Source organism: Narcine bancroftii, chromosome 1 (assembly GCF_036971445.1).
Source record: "Narcine bancroftii isolate sNarBan1 chromosome 1, sNarBan1.hap1, whole genome shotgun sequence".
NCBI lineage: Eukaryota > Metazoa > Chordata > Chondrichthyes > Torpediniformes > Narcinidae > Narcine > Narcine bancroftii.
The window spans coordinates 386,346,812-386,372,357 of record NC_091469.1 but is presented as its reverse complement, the minus strand read 5'-3'; the positions used below and the strand labels follow the sequence as shown (position 1 = coordinate 386,372,357).

Here is a 25,546-nt window from a genome sequence, read left to right as displayed (position 1 = left end):
GAAAAAAAAATCAAATATTCATTCCTTTCAAATGATAACCCTTCATGACATTTTAAGTTAATCTTCCAGTAAATTATCTATTGTGATGAAGACTCTTCAGCTGTGAACCGTTTCTCAAGACAAACATGGAATAGGTGAAACTGTATATGTAAAGGGGGGTGGGGGGGTGGGGGGGGAAGAGGCTCAGATGTGAGAGTATAGAACTGGCCTGCAAGCTTCAAAACCTGGGCTTCTGTAACTTCCTCTATAATGGGATCCTTGACTTCCTCATCGGAAGACTAGTCAGTGCAGATAGGTAACAGCATCTCCTTCTCAATGACAATCAACACAGACACACCCGACTCCACTGTAATCTATCTCCATCCATGTGGCTAGGCACAATTCCAATGCCACCTAGAAATTTTCCAGTGTTGGCAGAATAACATGACAATAGTGAGATAGATCAGTTAGCTGAGTGGAGCTCAGAGCAACATCCTTGCACTCAATGTCAGTAAAACAAAGGAATTGATTGTGGACTTCAGAAGGGAAAGCTAGGGGAACACAAAACAAACCTTCTCGAGGGGTCAGCAGTAGAGACATTAAGAAACTTCAGATTCCTGTGTCAACATCTCTGAAGATCTAACCTGGAACCATCATGTTGTTGAAATTATGAAGAAGGCATGTTGGAGTTTGAGGAGATTTGGTACAACATCAAAGACTCTTGCAAATTTCTACAGGTGTACTGTGAAGAGAATTCTGACTGGTTGCATCACATCTGGTATGGAGGTGCCAATGCACAGGACAGAAATAGGCTAGAAGATTATTAACTTGGCCAGCACCATCATGGACATTAGTCTTCCTGTCATTAATGGTACTTTTAAGAGGTCGTGCCCTTTTCTCATTGCAACCATCGGGAGTCTGAAGACCCACCCAACATTACAAAAACAGCTTCTTCCCTTCGCCATCAGATTTCTGAACAGACGATGACTTATTTTCACCTTCACACTATAGATTGATTTTTAAAATCTTGTATTGTAACTTTGGAGTAATTTTTGCACCTTGTTCTTGTGGTGATAGGACCACCTGCCTGCTGCAGGGGGCGATCTCTGTACCCGCAGGAAGACCATCCAAGGGGCTGACTCACCATGCCGACTGTCAATCAGCCGACATGAGCCATCAAGCTATGCTCAGACTTTTTTTTGGAAGTAATAAAAAGTTTATCAATTATATTTATATCCATGTTTCTAAAACAGGAAAAGTGCACAATAACTTCAGGAAAATCATTCATCATTATAAAAATATTTAAATGTGAAAACTGTGCTTAGAGTCAGGAGATATTAGTAGTTTGTCAGGCAACCACAAATTTTAGATTTCCCCAAAATTTCCTAATTATTTATAACAAAATATATAGAAAATTAAGATCACGAAGGCAGCAAATGACATCTATCAGAGGTTTTCAATGAGAGCTGCAATGGTCTCTTCGCTCGCTGTACCAACTGGGGTCATCATCTCATAATGCTCAGACTTTGACTGGAAATAAAGCCCGTGGCCCAACGGTTCTGCTGTGGAACCCAGCAAAAGTCTTAACACTGTTCACCCAATTAACCTGATTCTAATACAAGGTGTGAGGCGGAAAGAGAAATTATTTGGAAGAGAGATGAGGAAAGTAAGCAGGATGAACGAGAAAAGTACAAGAGTAGATAAAGAGAGTGGAAGTAACAGAGTTCACGGGATGCTGAGCCTCACTCCGACAGGTGATGAGGCCTTTTCAATGGGGACCAGATTCTCACCGAGTCTTGCGGCTTCGTGTCCGGACTTTATTCGTGTTTGGACCAATTCCCCCCACTCCCTCAGCGTCAGCTTTGGGGTTTCGCTATGTTTTAGAAGTCCACCTCTGGCGCGTAGACTTGGTTTCGGGGGCGGCGTTGAAACGCTCGGAACCGCCTCCCAGCGACCCCCCCGTGGCCTCCTTTATTCTCGCGAGATCTCCTAATCTCGGACCAGTCCACTATAAAATTAGTGTTTTAATTGAATTTTTCATCTATTACATGATGGTTATAACCCCCTCCCTCTCATAAGGAATAATATATATTTGTAATAAAGTATTATATATAGTACAAAAAGAAATGAAAGCCTGGAGCTTTGACCCCCACACACTGAAACTCAACAGATTTTATGTGATTGCCCAGGACAATTAGTTTTAACAGAAACTATTAATTAGATCGGTCACCAATTATTAAACTTGGGATGAAATGCAAAAATGATCCCCAAGTTCAGGGTCGGACGATGGGGGAGTTGGCCCCAGGTTGGGGTGGCCCCCGTGTGCGTAGTGGTACAGTCCGGCAGGCAGACGGTTCCAGAAGGCCGGCCGGTCCCCCTGTGCGCTCCTTCATCGCCACCATGTCCGCAATCGGCACGCTTGCCTTCGATGAATATGGTCGGCCCTTCATCATCATCAAGGATCAGGACAACAAGACGCGCCTCACTGGCTTGGAGGCACTGAAGGTAACCGGAAAGATCTCGGCGCGGCCTCTCGCACCCCATCCCATGTGGCGGCGGCGAGGCGGCGGCCTGGACTCACGGAGTCAGGGTCCGAGGCGCTCCTTGAGCCCACTCCCTTCGGCCCGAGGGGAAACGGTCGTTGGTTTCACCTTTACTCGACTTTCTCAAAGGATATGATGGGGGAAGCCATTGGGCCGAATAGAAACGGGCTGGCGCAGTTGTTTACTAGCGCTGTGGACTCAGCTGCCCGCAGCGGGGGCTGGTCATTTTTATCAATGGACCGAGGTCCCAGACCCAGGGCGGCTGAAAAGTCGCCAATTCTCTTTGTCCCATCAAAGCGCAAGAATTATCCCTTTGTGAGGGATACTGGAATGTTAGGAGTCCAGAGATACTGGAAGCAAGTGCCAATTAAGAATAAAGTATTATGGGTTAACTTAAGGTGAAGGGATACTGGAATGTGAGGAGTCAAGCAAGTGCTCATTAGAAATGAAGTATTATGGGTTAAATCAGGGTGAAGGGATGCTGGAATGAGAGGAAGGGTTGTAAAAGTGTAATAAACTAAGGATCTTCAAAACAGGATAACAAGTAGATAGCTTTAGCAAGTCTTAGGGATTGATTAATGAGTGAAGAACAAAGACATGATACTTCTCTGGCTAACAAGTTTGCAGGAAGACACATAAACTGATAAGAAGTTAGAATCCACGTGGGCAGAATTACCAATGCTAAACCAATCCAGGAGGCAGAAGAATGTTGGGGGGAAGGTATCTCTGTACTGAAATGAAATGTATAAAAGTTGGGTCAGCCCCAGTATGTGTGTTTATTCCCAGGGTAAGGGGAAGCACCCAACTTTGCATTGTTGTAATAGTATAATAAAAGTTTTTTGTTCCCAATTTTTGTCTCGAGCAAATTCTGTGAAGGTACTTCTGTTTCTCACACCTTGATAATAAGATTATTAAAGCCAATGGTGTTAGTTTGGTCACTGATTTGGCTAATTTAAGACAATCATTAAGTAACAGAGTTAATGGTGCGACCCCCAGAAACTAAGTAGAATTTTTTTTGGATCCAGAAGGCCTAACATTTGATGATACCCCTGCTACCATGTCTATTTGCAGCTTTTAATGTCAGTCTAATTTTGTGTTCCTCAATAGTCCAAGCTTCAATAAATAGAATTATTATTGCTAAGAACTGAGTCGTTTGGCTCATCAAATTTTTAATTCAGGCCTTTCAAGGAAGGTCTTGGGTACAAAACCTCAGTTAATCTATCTTTACCTCCTATGAACACTGTGAGACTTGCTGAGTTCCTCCAGCATTTTTGTGTGTTTTTTTTTCCCTCGTGGGCTTGAACCAGCCTTCCCCCTTCAAAGGCGGACTGAAGTCACTGTTAGTGACAGCAGTAGCACTTGATCAATATATTTTGTTGCTTCAAAGAAAAAAAAACCTCAAACAAATAGATGTTTGGGAGAAAGGAATAGAGGGACATGGAGCTTAATTGGGAAGGAGTAGTTGGAGCGGAGGGAATTGTGTGGAATTATAGGTACAAGTACGACTTCTGTCTGACGAGCAAAGCCACTATGTAATTTCAGAATCCACTTTTTGCATCTATATCAAGCTGATTTAAAATACTGGGAATATGTTTGGAAAAATTAATTGAATTTGAGACTTAATATTTACTATTTATTTATGCTGTAATAAAAGCATTCCAGTGGTCTCATTAATATTAGCATTAACCACTTTAAAATGGGCACATAATTCTTTGAATTGATGTACAATAAAAGTCAGTACCATGTTCGTTTGTACACAGGATAACACTTCAAGAGGAAAAGTTTTGATGGGTATTTCTTCGTCAGTTTTTGAAATTATAGTAGTTTTGCTTTTTTTTTGTTTCAGTCACATATTATGGCAGCAAAAGCAGTGTCAAATACACTGAGAACATCCCTTGGACCAAAAGGTAAGCTCATGTTTTAGAAAAAAATAAAAAAAATAATAATTGAGATGGTAGATGGCTTCACTCCTTGAGAGAATAAGATTTTTTTGTGTTTGTATGCAGCATCTGTACAGGAGTAGTCTATTCAACCAATTAACTCCATTTATGGAACTGTTACTTAATTCCATTTATTTTAATCCTTTATACTTACCTTGGCTCATTATCATAAAGATTTCATGTTGGAAAGAGTATTGGGTTTGGTGGGTTCACAGAGAGATTAATCTGGACACAAGTGTTACAATCACATGTAACTTTAACATGGGAGGACATCAAATGGTACTTGATTACTATATTACCAACGATAGAGATATTCACATCAGACCTAGGTTTGACTCTGATACCAGTGGTAGCCTATATGCTACATGCTCACATACTTGAGTACACACTCTACAGACAGGGACATTCTCTCACACACACACACACACACACACACCCAGTTCCCTGTTCCATAATTGTATTAACTTATTCCATAACACCCTAGAAGTGTCAATTTCCCATTATATAGATGATATCCTGCTGTGACCCATTAACAAGCTTTGGAGAGGGATCAATTAAATAGATCGAAGCCAGGCTTCAGAATTAAACAGTAATTGTAATGCCTCAAATCAGAGGCACTTGATATGTAATCTCCTCCCTTAGGATGGGTCTTGGCAATTAACATTGATGCACCCGTTATATGCATAAAAATATGGTAATCTCCCTGTTTTGTGTATATCTGGAAAGAAATTCACATCTTTTATGTTACTGGATAGCTTCAATTTCATCTATCCTTTAGTGCTTTTTTACTTGCTTTCCGGTGGCCTTTAAAAGTGCCCCAATCCTCTAGCTTCCCATTCATTTTTGCTGTACTGAATGCCCTCTCTTTTGCTTTTATACTGAAATTCATTTCCCTTGTCATCCCCTTTAAAACAGTTCTTCATCCTTGGGATAAATTTCTCCTGTGCCTTCTGATTTAAGCTCAGAAACTCAAGCTATCCTCTCCTTGTTAGTGTCTGCTTCCAATCAGTGCTAATCAGCTCTTCTCTCATCCCCTTTATTCCACTGGTATACTAATAAATCTAGTTTCATCATTTCCAAGGCAGGATGAATTTTGTCACATTTTTATGATCATTGCCTCCCAAGGGTTTCTTAACCTTCAGCTCCCTTATCAAATCTGGTTTATAACACACCACCAATCCAGAATTGATTTTTCTCATGTTGTCTCAACCACAAGTCTCTAAAAAGCTGTTCTGCAGTCATTCTGTAAATTTCTTGCGATCCAGTACCAACCTGATTTCCCCAATCAATCTTCATATTGAAATTCCCCCTTGACTCTTAAAGTCTCTTAAAGTTGGCTAGGGGTTTTCATACACCACTATTCTGAGCTTCTGCTGTTTGTTAGGTCTGCTTTGTTCATGAATGAGTGAGACAAACACCAGGCTGAGTCGAAATCAGGGTTCTTTGTTCTTTATTACCGGATTGTAACACTTGCGACTAACAAAGTTAGTCGGAGAATGCATTCTGCCGTTATCAGCAAAATGGTGATTTTTTATACCCTTGGATACATGCTTAGAACATCATCATATCATTACTTGTCCAATGACTAAAACTGTTGCTATCCTTTCCCTGCTAGCTTCCTGCCTCTCAATCCATCAATGTCTCTCTTATCTTGTAAGTACAAGGATGCATTCTGTTACTCCTTAGTACTGGGTGACTCCTTCTCCGGTCCCATCTCATGATGTTTTACCTAACAGGAGTACAAGGACACCTCCCCTTCTTGTTACTGCCCTGTACAGGGTAACTCCCTACACATTCCCATCTCATGATGTTTTACCTTACATGTTCTACGATGAATTGAAATAAATCACAGTTGGTGGCTGTAATAAATAGCCTGGAAATCTTTTGGTTATCAAAATTTAAGAATGATCATCTGGTCAGACACTTGAGTAATGAGCTACATTGGCAGTACAAGTTCAATATGTTGCTTTACAAACCAGTCACCACTTGTCACTTTTGCATTTAGGGCTTGATAAAATGATGGTTGACAAGGATGGAGAAGTGACGGTCACCAATGATGGTGCCACCATTCTAAGTATGATGGATGTGGAGCATCAAGTTGCTAAGTTGATGGTCGAGCTTTCCAAGTCTCAAGATGATGAAATTGGTGATGGTACCACTGGTGTGGTAGGTAAGTTGAATATATCAAATTTTACTGGACTGAAACAGGCCTTTCAGCCCAACCTGTCCAACCAAGTTGTCTACTCAAATGGGTTCGGCCCCTATCCCTCCAACCTTTCCCATCTTTGCACCTGACTAAATGTCTTAAAGTTGCATTTATATCTGCCTCTGATGGTTCATTCCACATATCCACTTCCCTTTGTGAGAAAGGTTTCTCTTGGGTCCTTTTTAAATCATTCCCCTCTCACCTTGAATCTATGATCTCAAGTTTTAGTCTCCCCTACTCAGGGAAAAAGATTGACTAACCTATCTAAAATCCTCATGATTTTATAAATCTTTAAGTTCCCCTGACCACTTTCTATGCTCCAGGGAGACATGTCCCTGCCTCTCTTAACTGAACCCCAACAATCCTGATAATATTTTTGTCAATATTTTTTGCACTGTTTGCTGCTTAATGATATACTTCCTATAGCTAGGTGACTACAACTGTGCACATTACTCCAAATGTGATCTCCACATAATCTTATACAATTGTTACAGGACACTATGCCCTGACCAATGAAAGCAAGCTTGCCAATACAACCTTCACTGTCTACTGTGTCACCTCTTTCTTTGCTCTTGGGCCCTACCAGACTCTGTGCAAGTCCTGCCCTGATTTAACTTAACAAAGTGCAACATCTTGCATTTGTCTGATATTTTAAGATACAGTTTTATACAATGTTTTTTTTAAAAAAACATATCCTCTCCAAAACTTCATTTGAATTAGCATCTAGGCCAAATGATGCATTGGGATACGTTCTGAATGAATTGCACTTCTTGAAGCTTAAAAGGGATAATCTACTTTTCAGTTCTTGCTGGTGCTCTTTTGGAGCAAGCTGAACAATTACTGGATCGTGGCATTCACCCAATACGAATAGCTGATGGATATGAATTGGCTGCTCGCAATGCTATTGAACAATTGGACAAGATCAGTGACAGCTTTCCTGTAGATCCTAACAACAAAGAACCCTTAATTCAAACAGCAATGACTGCGCTTGGCTCCAAAGTGTGAGTATAAATTGCATTTATTGTCTAGATTGTTGAAGTAACAGAAAGTTGCATATAATTTTATGCAGACATCCCAAAAGTAATTTGAAATTGTGGCCATTTAAAGGGAAGGCACATTAACATGGATAATATTAAATGGGTGTTGTAGATTATTAGCTAGTTCAAGAATGGGATTGGAGTGGACCTTGAGATTCTTTTGTTTTCAGCTTCTGGAAGGATTTGGTTTGCAATTATTGCACTTAATTGCTCTTAAATGATTCTAAGGTTTTTGCCTCTTCTGCTTCAATTGGTTTTCTACCCCAGCATTGATCACTTTTTCACCAAAAATGACTGTGGATCTTTGTTAAATTTAGATGAACTTGTGCAGTGTTCATCCAGTATTTATAATGAAAAGTTCTTCACCCTTTTTCCTGAGCTATTTTATACATCTCATAACACCACTTCTCAAATGCTGCCTTTTCCAGATTGAAAATTTTGTTTCTCCGACCTCCATTGGGGATTAGTTTATTAGGGTTTTTTTTAGATTGGATGCCTTACTTCAGACATGGACTGACAAATTAATCTGCCATAGGTTTGGTTACTTGACTTTCAGTTTTATTGCTTTGTGGATGTTGATTACTAAATTCCAGCCGAGTCATTTGAATTGATCTCCCATTTAGAAAAGCTGATGGGTGTTCACCTTTAGGTGGGGTTTGGTAGGGAAAATTTTTGGGAAACTGCTTATTAAAGAACTAAGAAGTTGAGCGGGAGGCCCTGAAGGTGCAGTAACTGCGCAGTAATTGAATTGAATTATTTATTGTCATGTGATCTGAGAGTGCAAAACTTGTGTGCTATCCTGGCAAGTCAATTTATACATAGTATAGCAGGTTGTGTAAAAATAAAAACACAAGCGCAGGAATAGCGTCACATAAAGCAAGTCCAGGGTGCAGTATCACAGAGAGAAGTACAGTTAAATAGTACAAGGCATTAAGATTTACTAATTGCAAGTCCATTAAAGGGCCTGATAACAGCAAGAAAAAATAATCTTAAATTTGAAGTGCATGTTTATAAACTCGTATATTCTGTCAAATAGGAGGAGGGAGAAGAGAAAGTGACTGGGATTCTATGTGTTCTTTAATTTGTTGGCTACTTTCTCTTTTTTTATTTTTCATACTATGAACCATACTGACCAAAATACGCACAAACATTTCCCTCTTGAATATTCAGTGTCTTTTTCTCCCCTTTTTCCCCCTCCCTTCCCTCCCTCCTTCACCCCACCCCCCCCTCACTCAACGTTCAACATATTTGATACATTAAACCCATTAAACAATGTCATCACACAATGAAAATAAACAAGAAATTTGTGTCTTCTACTTTTACATACTGGGTCAGTTCATTTCGTCATCTTCTCCTTCTGTCATTTTAGGCGGTGGAGGTCTGCAGTAGGACTTCTCTGTTGTGTTCCATGTACGGTTCCCAAATTTGTTCGAATACTGTGATATTTCTTAAATTATATGTTATTTTTTCCAATGGAATACATTTATTCATTTCTATGTACCATTGCTGTATTCTCAGGCTATCTTCTAATTTCCAGGTTGACGTAATACATTTTTTTGTTTGTGCTCCATCCAAATCGAGTCCAAGTTCTTTACTTCTTATATTACTTAGAAGAAAGATCTCTGGAATTTTTGGTATGTTGCTTTTTGTGATTGTATTTAATACTTGGTTTAGATCTTCCCAAAACTTTTCCACTTTCTCACATCCCCAAATTGCATGTACTGTTGTTCCCGTTTCCTTCTTACAGTGAAAATATCTGTCTGATACTGTTGGGTCCCACTTATTTAACTTTTGGGGCATAGTGTATAGCTTGTGTAACCAATTATATTGTATCATGCGTAACCTCGCGCTTATTGTATTTCTCATAGTTCCGGAGCATAGCTTTTCCCATGTTTCATTCTTTATCTTTATGTTTAGATCTTGTTCCCATTTTTGTTTGGGTTTACAGCTTGTTTCCTCGTTCTCTTTCTCTTGCAGTTTGATGTACATGTTTGTTATAAATCTTTTAATTATCATTGTGTCTGTAATCACATATTCCAAATTGCTTCCTTCTGGTAACCTCAGTCTGCTTCCCAATTTGTCCTTCAAGTAGGTTTTCAGTTGGTGGTATGCAAACATTGTATCGTGAGTTATACCATATTTGTCCTTCATTTGTTCCCGAAAAACAATTTTCTATTCTTTTGGTCCCTTTTCTTTCCCATTCTCTAAAGGAAAGGCTATCTATTATGAAAGGGATTAGTTGATTTTGCGTCAATATTAGTTTTGGTAGTTGATAATTTTTTTATTCCTTTCCACATGAATCTTCTTCCAAATGTTGAGCAGATGGTGCAGTACTGGTGAATTCCTATGTTGTACCAGCTTTTCATCCCACTTGTATATGTTTGGGTACCTTCCCTATTTTGTCTAGCTCTAATCTGGTCCAATCTGGTTTTTCCCTTGTTTGATAAAAATCTGATGGGTATCTTAATTGTGCTGCTCTATAATAATTCTTAAAATTTGGTATCTGTAAGCCCCCTTGTTTGTACCATTCTGTTAATTTATCTAGCGCTATCCTCGGTTTCCCCCTTTCCATAAGAATTTTCTTATTATTTTCTTTAGCTCCTTGAAGAATTTCTCTGTTAGGTGAATTGGTAATGATTGAAATAGGTTTTAATACAATTTACCTTTCCTATCAGTGTTGGTGGTAAGTCTTTCCAATGTTCTAAGTCATCTTGTAATTTCTTCATTAATGGCTGATAATTTAGTTTGTATAGATGGCCTAGATTATTATCTAGTTGTATACCTAGGTATCGAATTGCTTGTGTTTGCCATCTAAATGGTGATTCTTTCTTAAACTTTGTGAAATCCGCATTATTCATTGGCATTGCTTCACTTTTATTTGCATTGATCTTGTACCCCGATACTTCTCCATATTCCTTCAATTTCTTATGTATACTTCTGTTAAGTATACTATGATCTCATCTCCAAATAGACTGATTTTATATTCCTTCTCTTTTATTTTTTTCCCTCTTATTATTTTCTGTTCTTATCAGTTCTGCCAGTGGTTCTATAGCTAACACGAACGTTGAGGGAGATGGTGGTCATCCCTGCCTAGTTGATCTGCTTAATTTAAATTGGTTTGATATATATTCATTTACTGTCACCTTTGCCAATGGTCCCTTATATAATGCGTTAATCCAATTAATATATTTCTCTGGTAGGTTGAACCTCTGTAGTACTTTGAATAAATAATTCCATTCTACTCTGTCAAAGGCTTTCTCAGCATCTAAGGCAACCGCCCCTGTTAGCGTCTAGTTTCCTTGTACTGCATGGATTAAGTTAATGAACTTGCAGATATTGTCCATTGTTCGTCTTTTCTTAATAAATCCAGTTTGATCTAGTTTAACTATTTTTGGTACACAGTTGGCTAATCTGTTTGCTAATAGTTTAGCTATTATCTTATAATCTGTGTTAAGTAGAGATATTGGTCTATACGATGCTGGTGTTAGTGGATCTTTCCCCATCTTTGGTTTTACTGTAATTATTGCTGTTTTGCATGAATCTGGCATGTTTTGCATTTCTTCAATCTGGTTCATTATTTCCAGGAGAGGAGGAATCAATAAGTCTTAAATGTATTATAGAATTCTATTGGGAGTCCATCCTCTCCCAGCGTTTTATTGTTCGGTAGTTTTTTTAATATATCCTGTATTTCCTCTATTTCAAATGGTTTTATTAATTTATTTTGCTCCTCTTGCAATTTTAGCTGGAAACTCATCTATTTTGTCTTCTTTCCCTTCGTTCTCAGTTCGATATAGTTGCTCGTAGAATTCCTTGAAGTTTTCATTGATCTCCATTGGATTATATGTAATTTGTTTGTCCTTTTTCCTTGATGCCAATAACATTCTTTTAGTTTGTTCTGTCTTAAGCTGCCAAGTTGGTATTTTGTGCGTTTTTTCTCCTACCTCATAATACTTCTGTTTTGTCTTCATATGTTCTTCTCCACCTTGTATGTTTGTAGTGTTTCATATTTTATTTTTTTGTCCACCAATTCTCTTCTTTTTGTTGTATCTTCCCTTATTGGTAATTCTTTTTCTGTACTTGGTATTTACCTTTCTACCCGATTGTAGTCCTTCTTCATCATAGTTACATAACTTATTATCTGCCCTCTGATGAATGCTTTCATTGCATCCCATAGTATAAACTTATCTTTCACTGATTCCGTATTTATTTCAAAGTACATTTTAATTTGTCGCTCAATGAATTCTCTAAAATCCTGTCTTTTAAGTAGCATGGAGTTTAATCTCCATCTATACGTTCTCGATGAGATGTCCTCCAGCTCTATTGCTAATAACGGGTGAGTGATCCAATAACAATCTAGCTTTATATTCCGTTTTCCTAACTCTCCCTTGGATGTGGGCTGATAACAGGAACAGGTCTATCCTTGAGTATGTTTTATGTCTACCCGAATAATATGAGTATTCCTTCTCCTTTGGGTGTTGTCTCCTCCATATATCCAAAAGTTGCATTTCCTGCATCGATTTAACCATAAATTTGGTTACTTTGTTCTTACTGCTAGTCTTTTTTCCAGTTTTATCCATCTTTGAGTCCAAATTAAGGTTAAAGTCCCCTCCTATCAGTATATTCCCCTGCGTATCTGCAATCTTCAAAAAGATATCTTGCATAAATTTTTGATCCTCTTCATTAGGTGCATATACATTGAGCAAATTCCAAAATTCTGAATATATCTGACACTTTATCATTACATACCTCCCTCCTGGGCCTATTATTTCCTCCTCTATTTTGATTGGTACATTTTTATTGATTAATATAGCTACTCCTCTGGCATTTGAATTATATGATGCTGCCGTTATGTGCCCTACCCAGTCTCTCCTTAATTTATTGTGTTCCACTTCAGTCAGATGTGTTTCTTGCACAAATACTATATCAATTTTTTCTTTATTCAGTAAATTTAACAACCTCTTCCTTTTGATTTGGTTATGTATTCCATTAATATTTATAGTCATATAGTTCAACATGGCCATTTCATACTTTGTTTACCTCTCATTTCCGCTTCCTCATCACCATCTTTCCTCCTTATCCATTTGTTTTCTTTTTTTGAACACACTGTAAGACAACACTTCTAAAACAAAATATTTCCACTATTCCCACATCTAAAATTCCCTTAACCCCAAATGTTCTCCCCCCCCCTCTCTGAGTTGCCCCTTAACCCTTGCCGAGCAACCACATCTCCCCTCTCCATTTGGATTGCGAACCCGCTTGCAAGCGTCAACTGATTTCGCTGTGACTGTTATTCTCCCCCACCAAGCCCCTCCAGAAAAGATTTTTATCTTCACATATAACAAAGCTCACCCTCTTAATTCCCCCCCTTACTTCCTCTCTTCCCCTTCTTAGTTCTTACTTGTACATTATTTTTCTTCTTTATATGAAGTTTGTCATCATTCTTGTTCTTGTTACATCTCTTCATCTCTCTGTCTGTTTTGCAGGTGTTCTGCAAATTCTCGTGCTTTCTCCGGATCCGAAAACAGTCTGCTTTGCTGCTATTTTAAGCACCGCTGGATATTTTAACATAAATTTATAACCTTTTTTCCATAGGGTCGATTTTGCTGTGTTAAACTCCTTCCTCTTCTTCAGGAGTTCAAAACTTATGTCTGGGTTAAAAAAAAAAAAAAATTTTGACCTTTGTATTCCAGTGGCTTTTTGTCTTCTCTCATTTTTTTCATTGCCTTCTCCAATATATTTTCTCTTGTATATCTCAGGAATTTTACCAGAATGGATCTTGGTTTTTATTGTGGCTGTGGTTTAGGGGCTAATGTTCTGTGTGCCCTTTCTATTTCCATTCCTTCCTGTAATTCTGGCACTCCGAGGTCCCTGGGGATCCATTCTTTTATAAATTCTTTCATATCTTTGCTTTCTTCATCTTCTTTAAGGCCCACTATCTTTATATTGTTTCTCCTAGTATAGTTTTCCATTATATCCATCTTCTGAGCTAACAACTCCTGTGTTTCTTTAACTTTTTCATCAGATTCTTCCAGTTTTCTTTTTAAGTCGTCCACTTTCATTTCTAGGGCTGTTTCTCATTCTTCCACCTTGTCTACTCTTTTCTCTATTTCTGTCATGACCATCTCTAATCTACTCATTTTTTCTTCTGGACCTTTTATTCTTTTTATTTCACTAAAATCTCTTGTCAGCCATTCTTTTAATGCTTCCATATATTCTTGAAAATTTTTTTTATCCATGTACTGTCCCTTCCCTTCATCTTCCATTTCTCTGTGCAGAGCTTGATGTTCTCCCTCCTCTTCCCCTGAGTCCACTCCAGGACCTGTGTCCTCTACCTCTCTTCCTTGTATCTGTGTCTCTTCTGACTTTCTTGTTGGGCTGTTTATCTCCGTTTGCTTGGTTTTTTTTATTAATGGTGTCTTGATGTTGGTCCTCTTCCTCTGGGCTGGTCATCTGCTGAGTCTCTGATTTCCTTTTTTCATTCTCCTCCTTCTCGTTCCCGTTATTTTCTGTATCTTCCTGCTGTGGAGCCCTGCTGTTGGTTCTTACTCAGCTGTTTGTGCTGTAGAGTTCCACTCCACAGCTGGTCCCCCCTCCTGTCGATGTTGTCTTTGTCGAGCGCGGTTGCACACCTCTATTTGGCTCCGTGAGCCATCCTTGCAGTCCTGCGCTCGGTGGGTCGCGACTCTTCGGGGCTTCCACTGACCTCAGGGAGTGGGTTCCTCTCTCCCTGGCGGGTCCCTGCTTCTTCGTACAGGTAAGGCCTTCACCTTTCTTCTGACATCTTTCCTTCTTCCTGTTGTTTATGGCTTTTATTTATTTGGTGCCATTTCCTCCACACCTTTATTTTTTATTTGTTGTGGTTTGTGTGTCTGTGGCTTTGATTTTTCTTTACTTTTTTCCTTCTTTTCTGAAGAGGGCTGGTATTCCCCTACTGGCCACTACTCCATCACGTGACTCCTCCCTTGTTGGCTACTTTCTCAAGGCAGCAGGGCATAAAGATGGGGGAGGGGGGTGCGGTGTAAGAGATAAGTTCGCATGATGGCCTATGTTACAAGTCTGTAGTTTCTTGCAATGTTGATATCAATCTGGATGCATCCAGATAGAATACTTCCTATGATGCATCTATAAAAATTGTGAAGGAACATTGGTGACATGGCTAATTTCTTTAAGGTTTCAGGAAATGGAGGAGTTGATGCATTTTCTAGGCATAGCATCAATGTGATTGGACCAGGACAGGTTGTTTACTCCTAAAACATACAGGTCTCCAGTATTTCAACTTCAGCATCATTGATAAAAACAGGTGCATGTTCTCCACCCTGCTTCTTGAAGTCAGTGACTTGAACTTGAGGGAGAGGCGGTTGTCCTGATAGCATGCCACTAGATGCTCCATCTCTATGCTTTATTCTTCCTTGTCGTTATTTGAGATTTATCCTACAACTATATAGCATTTGCTGTAATTTTGTATTGTAATGGTTATTAATTTGAGTTAGTCAAAACTGATATCAGAACTGAGCTCTCAAATGGTGTAACTCCATATTGCCAATATCCCTATATATACATGTATCTATATAAAAACTTCTTCATTTATACAGTATTAATCGTTGCCATAGACAAATGGCAGAAATAGCTGTGAATGCTGTGCTGACTGTTGCTGATATGGAACGCAAGGATGTAGATTTTGAGCTGATGAAGGTGGAAGGGAAAGTTGGTGGAAAGCTTGAAGACACACAGTTAATTAAAGGAGTTGTGGTGGATAAAGAATTCAGCCATCCACAAATGCCAAAGGTAAGACGTTATTTAAGTTAATTACGAAGTGTGCCTTAATTATTTACATAAATTACTTTAATTACCATCTTTTTCCCTACAATATTTCAGAATAATTTGCCATGCATGATTAAAAATATATTCTAGTTATAGTCTTGAAATAGTAACAGGCAATTGTAACTGTAGTAGCTTTTTTTCTGACAAAATCTGTACATTAGTAAAATTTCCAAATACATTGATTTGTAAACATCTTGTTTGCTAGGTGGTAAAAGATGCAAAACTTGCAATTTTGACATGTCCATTTGAACCACCAAAACCAAAAACTAAGCATAAGCTTGATGTGACTTCAGTGGAAGACTACAAGGCCTTGCAAAAATATGAAAAGGATAAATTTGCAGAAATGATTAATCAGGTTGGTAAGCATGTCCCTGATAGGACTAAAATTTTGCTTATAGACTTTGTGCTCTGATTATCAGCTTTGTATTTCTTTTAAGGTAAAAAATACTGGTGCCAATCTTGCTATTTGCCAGTGGGGATTTGATGATGAAGCAAACCACTTGCTTCTCCAGAATAAGCTTCCTGCTGTACGTTGGGTTGGTGGACCTGAAATTGAGGTGAGTATAGTTTCATTACATTTTTAATATGGGGATTAAGTGGAGCATCTGTTGTGCCTTTTACACAGCTGTTAAAAGTCAGAAATTAACCATCTTTTCCTATTTTTTTTAATTGGTTTTTATAGGAAATAAAATGAAGGGAACAAAACTGAAAATACATGTACAATATGTATCATATGTAATTCTAATTAACCCTTTCTGAAAGGGATTGAATCGAAAAACTAGATTTGGTGGATATACAAATGGAAAATCCAGTAATATGGTATTTAAGAAAATATCTAATCTGTAAATAACTAAAAAAAAAAGAATATTTGGTCAGTCATATTTACTTGCAAGCTGTTCAAAAGACATTAATCAACCTTCCTCAAATAAATTTGCAAAGAAACAATACCTTTGATTTTTCAATACAAAGAAAAATTGATCAAATTTATTGATGGTTGAAAAAAATTAATTGAGAGATGGCACTAGATAACATTTTTGTTTAATTTAAAAAATTCCTAAATTGGAAGCAGATTCGCAATGTATGTTTGAGTATTATTGAATTAGATATATTCCTATTGATCTTAGAAAAGCTAAATTGATGAGAGGCACCCAATAAAGAGACCACTGAATACTGCAGTATAGATTTCAATTCTAAAGCTGTACATAATGGATGATCCAATTTATCAGAAGAAAAAAAAAATCTAAAAAGTTAAATAATGAATATTAACAGCCCAATAACAAAATCTAAAATTAGGTAAGGCTATACCTCCATCTTTTTTCAATTTTTGTAAATGAAATTTTCTAATTCTAGGGTTTTTGTTCTTCCAAATGAATGAAGGAACTTTTGAATCAATAATTTTTTTTAAAAATTTGGAATTAAAACTGGAATCGCTTGAAATAAATATGAAAATTTGGTTAATACAGTAGAAACCTGTTATATCACGATAATTTGGGTCCCAAAAAAATTTCATCACGAAAAAGTGGGTTCGCGCTAAATCAGGGTTTCAATAAATCATTGTAGTTACAGTTGAAATTAAAACACAAATAAGTTTTTAGTAAACTGACTGTCCCCACTACCGGCAACAGCCCAAGTCCAATGACTCATGTAGTTATATCTGGATTCGCGTTAAGTCGGGTTGTGTTAAATTGGGGTTCCACTGTATTATCATTTTAACTGCATTAATACAACCTATTAAAGATAACGGTAAGCGAGACCATCTAGAAAAAGACAATCTCACATACTCGAATAGAGGAAGAAAATTGAGTTTGTATAAATCTTTAAATTGAACAAAGGGGACAATGGATCCATGAGGGAGGACCTGGCCAAAGTTGACTGGAAAGATACCCTTGCAGGGATGATAGTGGAACAACAATGGCAGATGTTTCTGGAAGGTGCAGGAAAAGCTCATTCCAAAGAGGAAGAAAGATTCTAAGGAGAGTAAGGGTGACCGTGGCTGACAAGGAAAGACAAAGACATTAGCAAAGATGAGCAGGAAGCCATAAGATTGGGAAACTTAAAAGTACAACAAAAGATGACTAAAAAGGCAATACGAGGTATAATGGGTTATATTTATGGTTATGGATAAATGTGTCTTTAAAAGAGATTGTGGGGGGGGGGGTGGTTTAGTGCAAGTCACTTCACAGAGTAACACTTCACAAAAGACATCTCATTTAAAATGCAAGAGCTTTGCAGAAGTTAGACATTGAGGCTCCAAGTGATTTTGCAGAGACAATGGAACTGCTTTGGAAAGAACTTCTAAAGGAGGTGTAAATTTGAAACTGACTGTTAAGATCTTTCAAAGATCATGTTTGGGAGAGATTTTTGGTTTTTACAAGCAGAGAGGAAAAAACAAACAGGATTCTTCTGTGTGTGTGAGAGAGAGAAGTGAGTTCTACAGTAGCAGTTGAGGTTGCAAACTGGCAGGCTTGTTGAAAGACCCCATTTTGAAGACTGGTTGTGAGCTCTGAGTTCAGCCTGTTCAAAACCATTGTTGTCCTTACAAGAGGAAATGGCTGGCTGGAGTGTTTCTCCTGAAATAAGGAAAACGAGGAACTCTAAGATGAGGTTATCATTTGGAAAACCTTGATAAGGCAAGTTTCTTCGGCAAGACACTGAAGTGACTGATTGAAGGAAATCAGTTTGTGTGTGTCCAGGAAGCAACAAATTTCTCTCTGAAACCAACAAGAACTTTTCTGAGTGGTAACCATTTAACTTTAAGCACCAGAGCCTGGTGAAGATTCACAAATATTAAATTCTGTGCACAGTATAAGAATTGCCTGATACCGGAGAAGTGAATGATTTGACTGTGAAACAAAGAACTTTTCTCAACAAAACACATTACATACACATGCGCTTAGAATTAGAAGGGGGTTAAGTTAAAATTTGATCCTGTTATTATGTTTAAAGAAAATTAAAAGCAACTTTTCTTTAAGTAGCCATCGTCTTGGTGAATTTCTATTGCTGCTGGGTTTTGGAGTCCTCTGGGCTCATAACAGGGAAGAAAAGATAGATACAAAGGTAAGGTAGTCAAGAATATAGAGGATAGTAAAAGCTTCTTTAGGTATATGAAGAAAAAAATTAGCTAAGATCAAAGTTTGGGCCCTTGAAGACAGAAATGGATGAAATTATTATGGGGAACAAGGAAATGGCAAATGAGTTGAACAGGTACTTTGCTTGCATCTTCCCTAGTAAAGACAGATCCAATCTCCTAGATGTAATATGGTACATAGGACCTAGGATAATGAAGGAACAGAAGGAAATTCACATTAGGCAGAAAATAGTGTTGGGTAGACTGATGGTCTGCATCCCAGGATACTTAAGTAGGTGGCTCTAGAAATCAATGTCCTATAGATTCAGGATCAGTTCCTGTGGATTGGAGGGTAGCTAATGTTATCCCACTTTTTAAGAAAGGAAGGAGAGAGAAAACAGGGAATTATAAACCAGATAGCCTGACATCAGTAGTGGGGAAGATGCTGGAATCGATTATAAAAGATGAAATAGTGGCACATTTGGACAGCAGTAACAGGATCAGTCCGATTAAACATGGATTTACAAAGAGGAAATCATGCTTGACTAATCTATAATTTTTTGAGGATGTAACTATGAAATTGGACAAGGGAGAGCCAGTGGATATAGTGTACCTAGACTTTCTGAAAGCCTTTGATAAGGTCCCACATAAGAGATTAGTGGGCAAAATTAGACCACATGGTATTGGTGGTAGGGTACTGACATGGATATAAAATTGGTTGGTAGACAAACAAAGAGTAGGGATTAACAGTTCCCTTTCAGAATGGCAAGTAGTGACTAGTGGGGCTCAGTCTGGGGACTGATTTAGATGAAGGGTTTTCTTGGTTCAAGGTGAATGACCCAACCTGGCTTTAAACACAGGTTGTTCAAATGCCATTTAAGTGGAATCTCTGTGTAAAAGGGGTATGTATTCACAGCATAAATTACCATTAACATTCTTGTGTTTTAGCTCATTGCTATTGCCACTGGGGGACGCATTGTTCCTCGGTTTTCAGAACTTACACCTGAAAAACTTGGCAGTGCTGGTATTGTCAAAGAAATATCTTTTGGAACTACCAAGGATAGGATGCTTGTGATTGAAGAGTGCCAGAACTCGAGGGCAGTCACTATCTTCATCAGAGGTGGAAACAAAATGGTATGTGTGGTGTTTTTGATTAAGTTTGAATTGGCTTTCTCTTCAAATGGTTTCACATCAGTTAGCTATGCATATTTGTTTTTCATTAGATGTTGAATTGATGATGAAATAATCAACATCATCTGTTAGGAACTTATTTAATTGAAAATTTACTGAATTGATGACTGAAAGCATATACAAGCATAAATTCAATAAGTTTCCAACTTGTCTCTTTAGTTCAAAGATTTAGTTTTGATTATCTAAATTTTTTAAAACCATATTCATTTTTTTGTTGAAGAAACCACTGTCCTTGTGCTACTGTTCAAGCAATCTACCCTTAGTCTCCTTTTCTCTGGTTTGTGTTGACATTTCCTCCTGTCTTTCTCTCAAATCTTTCCAATTTGATTTTTTTATATCATGAGTTGTCTATGACTGACAGATTATAATCCCTTCTTCAACCTTCATTAATTGGTGAGGTTTATTGTTTTATACCATGTCAACATTTCTTCTAATCAGATGAATAGGGCATAATTATCAGTTAAAGTATACAAGTTTATGTTAAAACATTTTTTTAACCTTTACATTCTATCAAAGATCTAGAACCCCACCACTTCATGTTGTGTAATCACTGGAAGTTGGTACATTATCCAGGGATTGAATTTTAAAATCGGGCCAGGTATTAATGGTAATACATTTTGTGTGAATGTAAAAGAACAAAAGAAAATAGAAGCAGGAATGGGTCTTTGTCTCCTTTTTAAATTCCTCCATTGTTTGTTTCTACAACCTTTCAGGGTAGAGAATTCAAGAGATTCATCATCTTCAAGTTTGTATCAGATTTGTTCAGTAACAAATTAATAGTAGAAATAAATGAACATTTTGTTCTCCCAAATTGGGTAGATTGTCTTGTTTGACTTGAACTAAAATAACCATTCTCCTTGCACTCATTTGAGTTTGGCTAGGTTTTGCTCGTTTGAGTTTCTGATATGGAGATTAGAATACAGAATGAAGAACCTATTTCCCATAAACATTGGGTGTCAATTTTTGTATAGATGACTATAAAGTTTGTTTGCTTTTTGAGGAAATCAGGTTCCAGGTTGTTTGCTTTTCAGCATTTAACTATCCATATTAGTGTATTTTAAACTCTTGAATATGCTGTGCTTTAGGGAAATTTGTCTTTCTTGCATACATATTCACTGCATACATATTCCATTGTGACAAATTTCAAATTATTTCAGATGATGCATTAAATTTGAGTTTATGGGTGTCTATTTCCTTATCTAATAATGAATGAAAGTATATTATTGTGCTATTGTATGGATTTTGGTAGTATGTTTTAAGATTTGAATGGCTGAAGTTCAGAATTTGCTTAGATTTAATAATGCAATTTATTCCAGATAATTGAAGAGGCTAAAAGAGCACTTCATGATGCATTATGTGTAATTCGAAACCTTGTGAAGGATAATCGTGTTGTATATGGTGGTGGTGCTGCAGAGATTGCTTGTGCTTTGGCTGTTAATGAGGCAGCGGACAAGGTAAAATTCTAATTTAAATTGTATATTTTTTTTAAAACTGCTGTTTGTGTAGTTCTAAGTTCTTGGCTCCAGAAAACAGGGCTATCTTAATTCTTTAGGATATTTGCTAAATTATTTTCAAGATTTTATTGAGGTTTTGGAAGACCCTGGTGAGAACTCACTTGGTGTATGGTGAGCAGTTTTGGGCTCCTCATTTAAGAAAGGATGTGATTTTTTTTTTAAATGAAGAGATTAAAAGAAGTTTCATAACTCCAAAGGAAAAATGGGCCAATGACAATTTTTCTCATGCAAAATATTTAAATAACACAGTCATTTCTAGAGCAGTGGTTCTCAACCTTTTTATCCCCACCTCACATACCACCATAAACAGGCACCTATGGCATAGGGATTACTTAAAGTATTATGTGAGTGGAAAGAAAAAGTTTGAAAACCACTGGTCTAGGACAAGAGGGCACAACTCCAGGATAAAGGGTGTCTGTTTAGGACAGAGATGTGTAGGAATTTCTTCAGCAAGAGGGTGGTAAATCTGTGGAATTTCTTTCCACAGGTGGTTGTGGAGGCCAGGTCCTTGGGTGTATTGATTGAGATTGTAGGTTCTTGATTAGCCAGGGCATCAAAGGTTATGGGGAGAAGGCGAGGCAGTGGGATTGAGTGGGGAAAATGGATCAGACTTGATGGTCTGAGTAGCCTATTTTATGGTCTAAAATAACCTGGAGAGAATATGCCTCAAGCAATTGTTATTTTGTGTGGTTGTTGCATTTCAGCATTTTTACCTTCTATCTCTTTTGCTGTACAGTGTCCTACTTTAGAACAATATGCAATGAGAGCTTTTGCTGATGCCCTAGAAGTCATACCAATGTCACTGGCAGAAAACAGTGGTTATAACCCGATCCAAACAATGACAGAAGTTCGAGCTCGGCAACTGAAGGAGAACAACTTTGCACTGGGGATAGATTGTTTGCACAAGGAGACAAATGGTATGCAACATTTTAAAAATGAAAAAAGTTACTTATTTGTATAATTAGTTTGCAATCTAGCCATTATTAAGGATGTCTTGTTTGCTGTTGCTATTTTGTATTGAGATGAATCTCAATCAAAGTTGCAAAAACTTGAATTTGTTTATAATCTTAAACAAGGGATTCCTGGAAGCTTTAAAGGAATCAGGAAGGAAAGTTTCAGACAACCTGGTTAATGGAGGATGAAAGACAGTCCATTTCTGAATAGGCAATGAACCTATGGAGACTACCTCACTTTTAAATTTTTCACTTATTTTTTTTAAATCTTATTTTTATGGAATTTTAATTCACAATAATTTTACACTTTGTTCTGCACTGCTGACACAAAACAAATTTTGAGATACATGAACCTGATTCTGATTCTAAGGAAAGCCAAGAAAGTTGTCGCTTGCTGATGTTCTGATCCATAAAGAATGAATGAGATAGGAGCCAAGATCAGCAATATTAGGGGCATATTAGAATGCAGCCTGAAAATAACATGAGATAAGATAGAAATATAGTTCAGTATTGGTTGGGACTCTGAGGTTGTTTTAAAAATTTAGTCTGTTTGAACTATTCTCATCATGAAAACATTGGCAAGAGAATAGAGTTCAGTTTTCCCAATCTTTAAATGGAGCACATTTTGACTTTGTGTTTGGCCAGTTATCTGAAATCAACTGTATTGGGATCAGCAGGTGGAAAAGAGCTGGGTTCCAAGAGAGTCATGTGAAGCCTAGCATTGTGGCTGATTAATGTTAGTGGAAGATTGTGTATAGTTGCAAAACAAATGGGGAGGAAGGGGCAAAGATAGACATCATCACAGGATTTATTTATGATGAATTAATGAAATGGTGTGAGTACTAACATGGGGAAGAAAGGAATGGTATTAAAGGAATTAAGTGTGAATATCTATTGAAAGAATTTGATTAAATTAGGGGAGAATGGGAAATCCAGCCACAAGACATCTGAGTAGGGCAATTGTATTGTTGCAATGAATATGAAAAGCATTTAATAACCTGCAAACTTGAATGTTTTGGATCAAGGAAAGTTAGCAATGCATTTGTAGTTTGAGGAGACCAAACAAAGTTTTTTTTTAAATTGAAATATCAGCTTAATGGTATGGACAAGTGAAAACATCTGAAGTATTGGATCTATTTAAAATGGCAATGAGACTTAGGGCAAGAAATAGGATTATCAGTAGACTTGGATGAAAAATAGCTATTTAACTTTAAATAAGCAAGCAATGAAGGTTGTAGTTTACCTTCTGCACCTCATTGTTTTTTTTAAAAGTAATTCTGAAGCAGTACATGATAAGGAAAGTGCTTTTCTGGTATACAGTATCCAGGAACTATGGGGATTGATTTAAAATTTAAAAAAAAAATTTCTGGTTGCTTGAGATTGTGTGTTGCGTGCTTGGCGAACTAACCACTCGGGCATGCTAATTTTAAACTTTCTTATTTATTTCCTTCATTTTTTTTGCCAGTTGCTTGAGGCTGTCGGTTGTTTGAATTCTAGATGATGGGGATTTTACTGTACTACTCTGCAAATTGCCTGATTTAGTTTTTAACAGTACTTTCACAAACATTATCTATGTAATTTCTGTGATATTGATTTTGGGATACATTTGGGGTAACTGAAATGGTCTCTTTAGATTTTTTTTAACCAGAAAAGACAGGTAGTCTTGATTAACAACCGTGATGGATGACTGGTGTATGAGCCACCATGCACATCAGAGAACACAATATAAATTAGTCTGTATTACAGAGCATTAGTTATGGCTTGCTCTTTGTTTTTCAAACTTTAGTTGGTTCTTGAAATGGGAATAAAGCTTAGGTATTTATTATTAGTTTTTGCTTTTATTTTGCATTAATAGCATTCACTTACACCAGTGGTTCTCAACCTTTTTCCACTCACGTACCACCTTGAGTAATCCCATTGGATGCTATAGGTGCTCTGTGATTAGTATGGAATTACTTAAGGTGGTATGGGGGGGGGGAAAGGAAGTTTGAGAACCACTGACTTAACCATAGAAAAAATTATGTAACTCTGCTGAGGTAATATTGCATTGACCATTCTACCTTGCTCGTTGATAATTTTATTGGATTACTTTTTGAGTCCTGTGTAAACTTGAGTAGTGGGTTATTTTTAATAAATTATATGCAGCTCTACTTCATTAATTGTTGTTCCTTCTAGATATGAAACAACAGCATGTAGTAGAGACTCTGATTGGAAAGAAGCAGCAAATATCTTTGGCTACCCAAGTCGTGAAAATGATACTGAAAATTGATGATATTCGATGCCCTGGAGAAATGCAGGAATAGACACCCTTGCCCTCTGCTGACAGAAAAATAATGGGATATGCTATATTTGCTGACCTCCATTTACTGATCAGTTATTTATTTTTGCATAAACACTGAGCTACATGCATTTGTTTAAAATAACTGAATAAAAGCTTCTGTACCATCTTGAATATATCAGTTCTTCTATTTGCTACACATTTAAAATGATAGCAATTATTTTGTTCAGAATGCCAAAGTGTGAAATGGGTTTTGCATTGGTGATGTTCTGAATAGGTTCAATGGGTTCAAAGAGAATTAAGGCTGGACAGGTGCTATTAACAATGATCTTTATTTACGGGTAAAACACAGGATTCTTTTGACATGATGGTTAAGTGAAAAAACACACAAATGCTGGAGAAATTGCAGATCAAACAGTGCCTTTTATTTAGCAACGGTAAAGATACATTACCAACGTTTTGGGCTTGAGCCAATCCTCAAGGTGTGGGGGAACGTGAGAGATGTCCGAAGAAAAGGGGGGACGGGGGTGGGTAGGAGATGATGGGGGAGGAATCTAGGCTAGGTGGAGAGAGAAAGGAAGTAGGAACTGGAATGACTAGTTAAGTGGGGGGGGGGGAAGGCAAGCTGATTAGTGGAATGCAGTGAACTCGGTGTTCATGCCCTGAGGTTGGAGAGTGCCCAAATGATAAATGAGGTGATGTTCCTCCATTCGGTGGGTTGTCAAGGTGGGGTAGTGTGAAAGGCCATGGACAGGCATGTGAGCTTGAGAGTATGACTCAGAATTGAAATGGTTGGCTATGGGGAGGCTGCTTTTGTTGCAGACGGAGAGGAGATGCTCGGTGAAGCGATCTCCTAATCTGCGACCGGTTTCTCCGATTGTAGAGGTCACAGAGGGTGCACCGGATGCAGTAAATAAGTTCTTTGGAGGTAAAGGTAAAGTGATATTTCACCTGAAAGGTCTGTTTGGGACTGTGGTGAGGGAGGAGGTGTGGGTGCAGGTATTACACCTCCTATGA

At 37.7% G+C, this 25,546-nt stretch overlaps 1 protein-coding gene across 1 annotated transcript; it reads left to right on the top strand.

Moving 5' to 3' along the window:
• The first annotated feature begins 2,294 nt into the window (after positions 1 to 2,294).
• cct5 (chaperonin containing TCP1, subunit 5 (epsilon)) lies at positions 2,295 to 24,703 on the top strand. The gene is made up of 11 exons (XM_069913600.1): positions 2,295 to 2,484; positions 4,369 to 4,429; positions 6,468 to 6,632; positions 7,471 to 7,669; positions 15,298 to 15,490; positions 15,732 to 15,881; positions 15,964 to 16,083; positions 19,542 to 19,727; positions 21,101 to 21,238; positions 22,035 to 22,215; positions 24,427 to 24,703. Exons 1-11 carry the CDS (start codon positions 2,380 to 2,382, stop codon positions 24,552 to 24,554), a joined length of 1,626 nt encoding a protein of 541 aa, XP_069769701.1. The 5' UTR covers positions 2,295 to 2,379; the 3' UTR covers positions 24,555 to 24,703.
• The last annotated feature ends 843 nt before the right edge of the window (positions 24,704 to 25,546 follow it).